The sequence below is a fragment of the Labrus bergylta genome, chromosome 22 (genome assembly GCF_963930695.1).
Source record: "Labrus bergylta chromosome 22, fLabBer1.1, whole genome shotgun sequence".
Classification (NCBI taxonomy): Eukaryota; Metazoa; Chordata; class Actinopteri; order Labriformes; family Labridae; genus Labrus; species Labrus bergylta.
In genome coordinates, this window is record NC_089216.1 from 8,296,504 (window position 1) to 8,307,607 (window position 11,104).

Consider the following 11,104-nt stretch of genomic DNA (forward strand, 5'->3'; position numbering starts at 1 on the left):
ATAATAACACTATGTAAATAATAACATAGCAACAAGTGAAGGGTGATTTTTTTTTTTTTTTTTCTTCTGGTACAACCTCTCTCCCTAGCTTCATTTCTCAGTTTTCCTGGTGATTTGGGAGTTGAACTGTTCAGTCAACACATCACACATCCCTAAACCCCCCCCCCCCCATTAGAATATTTAAACCCTGCAATGTTCATTCTGCCGGTGTACTACACAACTGGAGCTCTGTCCAGAAGCTCCGTCACATACTTATTCCAAGCTTGCATCATGGAGGTAATGAGATCACAGGGGACAAGTGAGCAAATGAAATGAACTGAAAAAGCTTTTCTACATATATCCTGTCTATGTGTGGAACTGGGACAAAGCTTTGGTCTGTGAGAAAGCAAGCATTAGAGATTATTGCAGAAGCTGTTGTTAAATTAGAAGACGTATTTAATCGTGGCATCCTTATATCCCCCTCTATATAGTTGCTGTTTAGTTAAATAGCCGCTAAAGTGCTTTAAACCTGAAGCGTAATGAGCACTGCTATTTTACAAGGAAGTGGATCAAGAGGAAGCAGCTAATTGGAGGGAACCAGCGCGGAGATGAGCGCTTTGGTATAAGTAGTAACAGCAGGTAGTAGTAAGTGCTGAGTGTGTGTGAACCTGTCAGATTAAATTATACAAGTGGAAGACTTAATGCAGTGTGATGATTTAGATATAGAACCGGTGCTCTGAAGTTGTCTTCCTGGCTCTCTATAAAACTGGCATACGTACACACGGTTACATCTCAGACAAAATCCTCTTCAAAAGATTCATTAATCTTTCGCAACTCTTCAAAGCGACAGTTTATATTTTTTTTTTATGGGAACAGTTACGAGGTGATGTAGTGTTGCAAAAGGGATGGTACTTTCTGTTTTCATCCAGGGAGCTGCCAGGAGTTGACAAAACAGCACAAGCTGGAGAGAAGTTCAGTGAAAGGCAGGAGGGCGGAGAAAGAACAGCGAGATAAATATTGAGTGCCACGGAGAAAGAAAAGAATGCAAAGAAAGGTTTTGCTGCCAGGAACAGAGTGAGGGAAAAAGACAAAAGAGTCAGAGCACCCTGCAAAAAGAAGAGAGTGAAATTGAGATCAATACATACTTGCAGCAGCGTTGTATTTCCGTCTTTGTACTGAGACTAAGTTTGGAATATCAATGGAGACACAGCAGCCGATGTGGGAAACACAAAGAACAGGTGTGAAAGAGCTGGAGAGACTCTGCAGAGGAAAAACAGAGCGCCAAAAAGGCACATGAGCGAAATTAATAACTGCATGAGAGACAAGAGTGCCTTCAGAAATAGGTGTCAAAAATAACAGAAAATGGAAAGCTGTGACACATGGGAGGACTGACAGAGAGATTGAAAGCCAGACACGTGAAGTTGGACGGGAAAAACTCGTTTCCGGGCAGCGAGATGAGAGATTGCATAGGAGGCGTGATATAAATGAAGAAGTACAGTGGCCTGTGTCAAGAGAGAGAGAGAGAGAGTGGTGAGACAGAGTGCAGAAATGAGCCGAATTGATATGAGACAGGGAGCGTCTGTCTGGTGTTGGTGCAGAGAGAGAGTAATGTCTCCGTCTCAAAACAACACTTTTACAGGTGTCAGGTGAAGGCGCACAGTTTACAGCTCTACTAAAGGCTGGAAATGTTTTCATATCCTCCCGTCTGCCGTCTTATCTCTTTTCTGCTCTGTCTGTCTCCGTCTTTATCTCTCAGATTGTCATTCTGTCTTTAGCACTTCTCTGTACTTGGTGTCAGAGTTGATGTGTGTGGTGAAAAGCCTGTGCAGTCAGTGTTTATCCCGAGTCTTTACAAGACTTATTTTTTTTTTATCTCTTTCCCTTAAATCCATTTGCAGTCAATAACATGTCAAAATACAGTTCAAACAGCCACTTAGATGAACTTAGCTGAACCCAAGTCATGTCTCAAAGATCTCAAGCTCTTGTGAACTATCAGGGTGCCTTCACCTCGTAACTATTTGTTTTAGAGAGAAAAGCTCAGGTGTTTGTGTTGGGGTTAGGATGGGTTTGTGTATGTTGGCGTGACAGCTGTTAATACACCTTTTTGGTGCGGACTAAACCTGACTGAGACCAGAACTAAAGAAGGGTCTCAATCCACTTCTAGAGGGAGTCCGGTGTGGACGTGGAGCTGCATTAGTGTTGAAACGTTCCATAATACATTCCAATGAGAATATTGTAGTGAATACACAGGTGTGAGAGAAAAACATAAAGTATGGGTTTATAACTCTGAGTGTCTTTGTCTCTGTTTGAGTTTTTGTAATTATAAGGTTTATATCAACATCCCAGCAAACTCTAATATTTCTCCCCCCCAAAAAAAAGTCTCTCTTGCTTGTTAAATCCTGAAGTGCAAATCAGGTACAGTGATTCATTGTAACTCAATCCAAATCTCATGGTTTCATGTTATCACCACATACTACTTTAATCCTCACACAACCAACGTCTTGTATATTAATCTGGGTTGACATGTGCACTGTGATGGTTTAAAACAGAGTCTTCTCTAATGTTATGAACCACCTTCTTTGATATACAGACTTTCTGTCTTATCTTTGAGAACACTTTCTAATGTTGTGTATAAATGTTTGATCTCACAGGTTGAAATATCTGCGGTGAAAAAGGCTTATTAAGGAGAGCTGCCTTTTACATTGCCAGTCCCATGCGATAAACGTGATATACAGACAGTCACTTAATAATGCAGAGCAATAAAAGGACACCAGATACCGCATGATTTGATTTAGTTAATAAGAAGCTGAATCGCAGTACGGCTAAATGAGCATGTTTCTCTGCCCTACACCAATTGCATGCTGGAAAACATTCCAGCTGAGCCTGGGGGTAAAATAAATAAGGAAGAGAGGGAAACATTGTGTTTGTCTCACTCCAGCAGCTTCACTTTTGTAATGTTACCCAGCTCTGCAGTCTCTCTTTATTGCTTTAGCTGGACTTGTGAGCTAGGCAAACGTGTTTTAATTTCAATCTTCAAACTCAATTTAATGTCTCTCCCTTCCTCCTTCACACTTCTCTCTCCTGTCCTCCCCACTTGTTCAAACCTCCTCCTCTGATTCATGGCAGGTGGAGCTGGAGAGAGGGAAGACACTGCATATTAAGGCCCTGGCCCTGGGTGACCTGAACAAGGCCGGCCAGAGAGAGGTCTTCTTTGAGCTCAACGGACAGCTGAGATCTGTGCTAGTAAAAGACACCGTCGCCATGAAGGTACGCACTCTTCATATACTCTTTGTATAAAGTGCAATGTATGCAGCAAAAACTGCTAAGCATAAAATCAGGCAATTAATAAATGTTTAATTAAGCAAGAAAAATGAAGTTTAAGTAAAGAGTAGGATAATGCAAAAAATCATGATGTCGTAAAACACTCCAGGAGTAAGCAAGGGTTAAAAACATGAAGGTTGTATTAAAAGTCAGCAGATGACGATTGTTTATGCAAAATAAACAAAGGCTGTCTCTCCAAAACTTCTGGAGATCAACTCAGTCAGATCATGAGGTTTGAATCAGACGATTTAAAGATTTGTAAGGAAACAAACATGATGAATAAAGTGAGAAAGGACTGATAGTTTCTTGGAACTGATTCAGGATGTGGGCACAAAAAGCTGTTTTGGTGGTGAACAGTTGGATGTGAGTGGAACATGGTGGCTCAGAAACTCTGGACAGACGAATAGATGCTTGAAATCTGTGTTTGTCCCTCCCACCAGGAAATGAAGTTCCATCCCAAGGCTCAGAAGTCTATCAAGGGTCAGGTGGGAGCACCCATGCCTGGAAAAGTCCTGGAGGTCAAAGTTGAAGTTGGATCCAAGGTGTGTTCATTGTTCGCGTTTTTTTACTTGTCTAACAAGCAGGTTTGGTAGCAGGTCGGATCAATACAAGTATATATTCTTACACAATAGCAGTAGCATCAAGCTAGCTTAGGTTTTGCGTATAATCATGTTTATTCTCAATCATTATGTTGCCAGTTTTACCTAATTTGGAGGGGTTTTATTTAGAGGAGCAACACTGACCTTATCAAATCTAAAATCATGGTTTTAAATGCTTCCCTGCTCATGACATTTAAGTGTGGGGCTTGGTTTTGTTTGTAACACTCCCAATAACAAGGACAGTTTTAAGACTGTGTTTTCATACACAATCTCAACAATCATGTATACAAGACATCTGCATAAAGTGAGTAAATAATGATCAGAACCTGTTCAGAGGATGAGTATAAAAGAGATTTTCACTCAGGACAATTCCATTGATCTCTGCAGTGTTAGGGTGGATGTAATGAAACAAACCTGAAAAACTAAAAGTACCTGCAGAAAACAGCGGTGTTATTTGGACTTTAGGTGAACTGTCCCTTTTTAAATAGGGACTAATAAATTCGCTGTATGTGTTTTTGGCTGTCTAAACGTCTCTGATGACCTTTAAAGACCTTGCTTACATTTGTTGTTTCTAAAGCTAATCCAGAAAAACGGTGTTTGTTTGATGCTTTGAGACGTTTTTTTTGGTGTTAACCTTTGACTACATTGCTTGTGCAGTGATCTGTACACTTGACTCCTGTTTGAATGCTCCATGACCTGTATTCATAATCACGACAGGTGGAGAAGGGTCAGCCGCTCTGTGTCCTCTCGGCCATGAAGATGGAGACGGTGGTCAACTCTCCTCTGACGGGAACCGTTAAGGTGATCCATGTGACAACCGATTCGTCCCTGGAGGGAGACGACCTGATCCTGGAAATCGAGGAGTAGATTGAGAGGGCGGCGGAAGGGAAGGAGGGTAATGAGTAGTAGTGACAATCTGATTCTGGACGTGTTGAGGTGGAGGAACAGGGGGATTGAAAACCAGGAATCCTTTTTCTTAACGGCAAATTTCAGCTGTGTGGCAGTACTGTGGTTAAATGTTGCTCCAATTTGTGGCTGATTACACCGGGGACAAAAAATAAAGAAGAGGGGGGGCGGGTGAATGGTTGATGATATAAAAATCCTTACTAATATATAAATTTGAAAGGAATTCCTTATTGAATTGTACTACTAATGAAACTTGAGTGAATTCTTCCATGAGCAGATGTATTGTCTAGTTGTGGTGATTAGGTCAAAGAAGAATATATATTTCTGTTCAACTTTAAATGTCCCGTCAAGCTTTGGAAGCGATTTAGAAAGATGTAATAGATCGGGATTGTGGTTCATTCCTTTACCAACTAGCCTAGTCTTAAATGTGATGTAGTAGAAAAAGAGCTAACCATTAATAACACTAACAGGGTTCTAACATTTATTTGCACTTCAATGCCACAATTTCACTTTTCTACGCTTTTGATGTCGCCTAATATATTCAAACGTGTTGATGACTACTTAATGTCTCTGTAATCAACGAGGTCAGGAAGAGAAGATTAGATTTGAGAACGTTTTACCAAAAGCTTTTCTTTTTCATTTGTGAACATTTGTATTTTTTTTTTTGCATTCTCGCCTTAGCGATACATAATCCGTCTCTGACATTAATCACAATGCATTAAGACTGAATTTGTTATTGGAGAATAATTGCGAAAAGAAAAAAATGGTAGGCTACAGTAAATTTCCCAAGATTGAAAAAAAAAAAAAAAAAAATCAATTTATTTCCAAACCTGTACTTGTTCTCACAAAGATTTCCTAACAAGAGTAGCACAACAAAGCAAGCAGCACCACTTCGGGGTTGATTGGGACACAAAGTTTACCTGCCACAAAAGCCCAGTTTGCACCAAAGTGAAAAAAAGAGTTCTGTTACTGTATCAGTAACTGGAGAAGATGTGTGTGTGTGTGTGTGTGAAACATCTGTACTGGTGTTTAAATGTTCTCCATTAACACCTGCCTTCAAAATCCAAAAGCTTAAGCACATTGTAGCGTCATTGTTGAAAAGAAGCTGTCGGCCATGTTGGAAACACCCAAATTGGATTAAAGATGTGATTTTTTGACAAAGTACTTCTTACAGCTGATTCAAACGAGGCTCTTAATCCAAAGCTTGCTGTAGGGCCTGCTCTATCTGTTGTATCATTTAACAAGGTGTAAAGCCTTTTTAATGTCACTTTATAAATTGTGTGAGGAAAGTTGTCGGAGTCGTGGTTCCACTCTGTCTTTCCAGCACCAACCACAGATTAGGGTGAATGGTCTTCTGTCTGCATAGGGATTTTAGTGCTAGGTGTAAATGGGATTACATGGTGGTGTAATGGAAGCATGTGGTGTTATTTTCTGAGGCTGTGCTGATTAATTTATGAATTAATTCTCTGTCAAATGATGTGAAATTAGCCGGACTAATAAGAGACGCTGGAGACTCCCTTAGCAGCGCTCGGCATTATATTTCTAATGTGTGTGTGTGTTTCCATTGATGGACCCAAATGTCTGTAAGTGTATGCGAGCAAAATTTTAAGACCAAGTTAACCAGCCGCCATAATGTTGCACCACCGGAGCTGAAAACACATTTTAGAAGAAATTACATATTCATAAACACACTTGCACTGATGCAAAAATATTCACGCTAACACTCCCAGCCTTTGAGCGCTGCCCGACTCTAAGGACAAACAAGCACATTGGTGTCTCCATGGCAACCTTTCAAAACAATTAAATGCAATATCCAACTTCTCAGCTGTCAGACGATGTCGTTAATACTGCATCTTCAACTGATCTGTAGAGAATTCGATGCCTGAATGTTAAGCACCCTGACCAGTGAAAGTAGCAGAAAAAACTGAGATCCCTTTTCTGTTACAGTCTGCTTGTACTACAGTGAAGCATGCAGTGGTGGACAGTGAGCCAGAACAGACATTACAACAGCTTACAAAGACGTCTGTGCATCCTCAGCACAGCATCGATACAAGCACAACATTGACATATCGGTTGGTTCTTGACTGGATTATTTCCTGCAATTTTTGCGCCACTACCTTTTTAAACTATGCACCGATACTGGGCAGTGATGCCCAAGTTAACTAGAACACTGATTCTTCACCCACTGCCATGCCTCAGTGTACCTCCAGGCTTTATCTGTCTGTGTCTGAAATGTGTTGACCGTGATGGAGATGAATGGCAATATTTGACAAGCTGTTGCACAATAATGTAAAGTTCCCTCCTCCTCTTGTTGTTCATCAGCTTTCCCCTGCCTCATCCATCTATCCATCAATCCACTTTTTCATCATGTTTCCCCTCTCCATTCCCCTTGCCCTTCTCCTAAAAGAGTAAATTTGCACATGATGGCAACAAATCATGCAATAATGTAAACTGTGATGCAGTGTTTCTCTTTGTCTGAGCCAGCGGTGATTCCCAAAAAATACTTATGAAAATGTAAAACTGTTCAGTGTCTTGGGGAAAAATAAATTGGACAAAAGAAACACCCAGCTGAAAAATGTTACTTGTTTCAGAAAGGGGAATATATCATGTTGACCTATTCTGCAGCTCATGCTATCAAGCGGTGAACTGTCTCACAGAGTCTGAAAACAGAGTCTGTGACATTTTCTATTTTCTTCCTCCTGCATATCATTTTGTGTTTTACTAAACAAACCATGCTGCTTGTTTTCTTCACCTACAAATTCTCCATGTAATTAAGATTTAAAAAAAAATGTTTGTCCAACTTTTCTTTACAGAATATCCCTTTATATCTAAATGAACATTTTCATGTTAATCATTTTTGATTTACTGCAATAGTTCACATGTAATCATGCTTTAGCACTAGAAGAGATTGGAAGCTTCAGCGCACAAAAAGGGAAACAAATAGTATCTAATAATGCGATAATTGTTCTTGTTCTATCTGTGCTTACAAATAAAGTTAACTCAAAGTCAACCTGCAATGTGTTGGTGTGAGTTCATATTCAGCTCAATGAAGAGATGAGCCCACTGCAGGAGGGACAAAGTGAGGCTTGATAAAGGCCAGCTTTTTAAAGTGATCTCATTGTTCTCAAAAGCTTGTGTGAGCCTGTTTGTCGAGGTCTCACTATGAAGACTTACTAGATCAGTGAAATATAACGTATGTACTGTATAATGTATGCTAAAGCTTCAGTATTTAATTTCTTATTAAATCACAGCTCCTTGAGAATGTTTTTTTCTAACTGGTTTCAACAATAAATGCTGAAATGCAAAGACTGTTCCCCAAGTCCAAACAGCACATAACACATGTACATTACCACGATGTGATTGGGATACGCTGGATTTGTTGGAGCTACACAGCCGGCTTATTTTGTTATCTCAAGTCACCATTTGGACTCATCAGAATTCAGTTTCTATCTGGATTTGTGGAAGTCCTTTGTCTTTGTTCGGTGCTTTCCCGAACAGGTGAATTCCTGTGTGGCTGCATGTGGATCTATCCTGACACCTCCCTGTCTTCCCACCAGCTCTAAAGATCTGATTAAGTCCTGATGAACCAGACTAAATCGATCAAGCCTGACGCAGCAATAATGATCTACAAAAACGCCACATTTTAGTTCCCAAGTGGAACGGACAAAATTGGACCCTTGTGAACATGTGGGACAAAAAAATAAAACTCAAAGTCAGCGACAATAAAAAAACACCAAATGGTACTGGATTAAAAAAAAGCGTGGCTTGTAGCTGTTCGGTCCACTCTAGGTGTGTCAGCAACATAGACTGTAAATATTACTGGACAAACCCTGACCCATCTGTGAAAATGAGTCCAATCGACGGCCGCATCCATATTGGACTTGCAGTCTCAACCTAACTTCGGATCAACCTAGCAACAGCAGTAAGGCGGGACCGGCGGGACTTAACTCCACCCATTCAGCTCGACGTTAGCAGTCCACTTGACAGCATAGCTAACAGCTAGGCTGCTATCATCAACTACTCCTGCTCATCCTGAGAAAACTCTACAAACAGTAAGTTAACATTTAACTTTTCTACAACACAGTTAAAACTAATTATATTCAACCCAAATATTTAATTAAAGTCTTAAAACTACACTTTTTTAAATATACAACTACAGTTACTAGTTATTTGTCAGAGCAGTTAGACTTTGTCAGTGTTACATTAGCAAAGTTTTATCCATAAACTGTAAATAAATGAGACATCCAGAAGAAATCAATATTACAAAGCATACAGTTCATGTTACTGTTCTGACAAAAAGAGGAATGTCTGTGTCTTATATTCACTGATGTCAACAGCGATGAGGTAAACATGACAATTGAAAAATAATTATTTATTATTTATTATAAGATATTTGTTTTCTATTGAACCCCGTGAAGTCATGGAGTCTGTGGACAGTGTCAGCTTCACACCAAAAACTTTAAGTATTAGAAAAAATAGTGTTTAAGACTGGCATCTATTATGATGAGTTGCAGCTACCTTGTTCAATATTATTCCTGCAGATGTGGCTAATAACAAAAAAACAGCCTGAGCTGTCACATGTAGTTAACTGTACATTTTGTCTTGTCTGAGGCATTAATTGAACACCTTTGTATTTCTCCTATAGACACAGTGTGGATTATTGGTGACTGGTCCATCGAGGTGCCCAGAGAGCTGCAGAGACAGAGGAAGAAACCTGAGCCTCAACAACATCTGTATGTGTTGGTTCTTCTGGGGTGGACTTCAGTTGTTTCTCTTCAACAGCTCGCTGTGAGGGAGGTCTCCCCTGGATGGCCTGAGTGATGTCACCCACAGGCTGAGAGCTGAGACGTGTTTTAAGCCTCTTGACAAACCGTTACACTGCACCCACCTCAGCTACACGCCTTATTGTGAATAACTCTTATCCTTCATCAAATCAAAACTGATGAGTCATCAAAACATTCACCCCCCCGTACAGTGTGTGTCCATCGAGACATGAGCTAATCACACCTATTTGTTTGTTTTGTACCAAGCTGTAAACATGTTCATCTCTGCTGTAAAAACAGACTTTTTTTAATGTTGTTTTTCAGATTAAATAAATATTTCTATATAAATGCACTCCTTTATGTCTACTTATGAGTATACATTTCAGATTTGAAATGACAAGACTAAAATGTGCATTAATGCTCAACTCAATAGCTTAGGGAAGGAAGTCTACTTTTACACAACTTCTTATTCTTTTGATAAATACTAATGTAGTTCATTTCTGAAAGTGGGATGGAACAGAGTCATTGCCACATTTGCCCTTAAACACAGCCCCATTCTTAAATCAAGATACATGGAGAGTAAATAAGATCAATAACTTGTGAATGAAAACACAGTTAAAAATGATTTAGAAATGTAGTCTTCCCAGATCAATATCACATAATATCAACTTCTCTCATCTAAACTGGACAAAGGGTTTTAAAATGGGAAGAAAATGGTTTGATTGCAAGTTGTTTGGAGGAGATCTAGTTTTATTTGAACAGCTGAAGCATGAATACAGTCTTCCAAGGTGCAAACCCTCCTCCTCCTCCTCCTGAAGCCTGTGGAGCTCCTTCATGTACTGCTGTCTTATCTGCTGGCCATCTTCTCTCAGCAAAACTTTGACTGTTGAAAAGTCATTCAGAAGAAGCTTGAGCATGTGACATGGATCCAGAAGAACATGAACTTGTAGTGAGGGGTCTTCAGGGTGACAAAGAAAGAGAGAAAATAGCAGTTATTCATTAAACCTTTTTTTTTTGTTCTCATCTATTTTTCTGTATTCATCTGTGTGTAAGAGCACATTATAAATTCAACAGTGTACTACCCAGGCAACAAAGGTACAGTATTCAGGTAATCAACATCTATTCAAAGTTAAGAAGATAAACATTATTGTAATCGTGCTGTTTTCAGCTCTCTCACTCACACAATGATATTCCACATCAAATTGCCTCAGATTTTGTGTGAGGAAAAATTAAGCAGTTTATTGTGGATAGTACTTCATCTTAACATGAAACAAATATAATCTGAATTATTTAAATCATTAACAGTCTCTGTGCTTTAGTACAGAACATACAGTAGCTCATTTATGAGCTCAGTACATGGCTGTATTCTTCAAACTATTTCTTATACTTTATATCTATGTGCTTTAAATCTTATTTTCATTCCACATGTTATTTATATTTTATATTTCTGCTATATTCTGTGTATGAGTTCAGTGAAAATTAATATGGTTATTAATATAGTTCTTAATGGTTACAGATGCTCTTACAAAGTGCATT

The 11,104-nt window shown here is 39.3% G+C and overlaps 1 protein-coding gene across 3 annotated transcripts in view; it reads left to right on the forward strand.

Annotated features, from left to right (window-relative positions):
• The window catches only part of LOC109991341 (pyruvate carboxylase, mitochondrial), a 272,579-nt gene extending 264,764 nt beyond the window's left edge, over window positions 1-7,815 (forward strand). For all 3 annotated transcript variants that reach the window (XM_020643641.3, XM_020643643.3, XM_020643642.3), the window contains exons 25-27: window positions 3,106-3,246; window positions 3,741-3,842; window positions 4,617-7,815. In XM_020643641.3, the coding sequence (XP_020499297.1) occupies window positions 3,106-3,246; window positions 3,741-3,842; window positions 4,617-4,766 (393 nt within the window). In that variant the 3' untranslated portion in view covers window positions 4,767-7,815. The remainder of the gene's footprint in view (window positions 1-3,105; window positions 3,247-3,740; window positions 3,843-4,616) is intronic.
• Window positions 7,816-11,104: the final 3,289 nt, after the last annotated feature.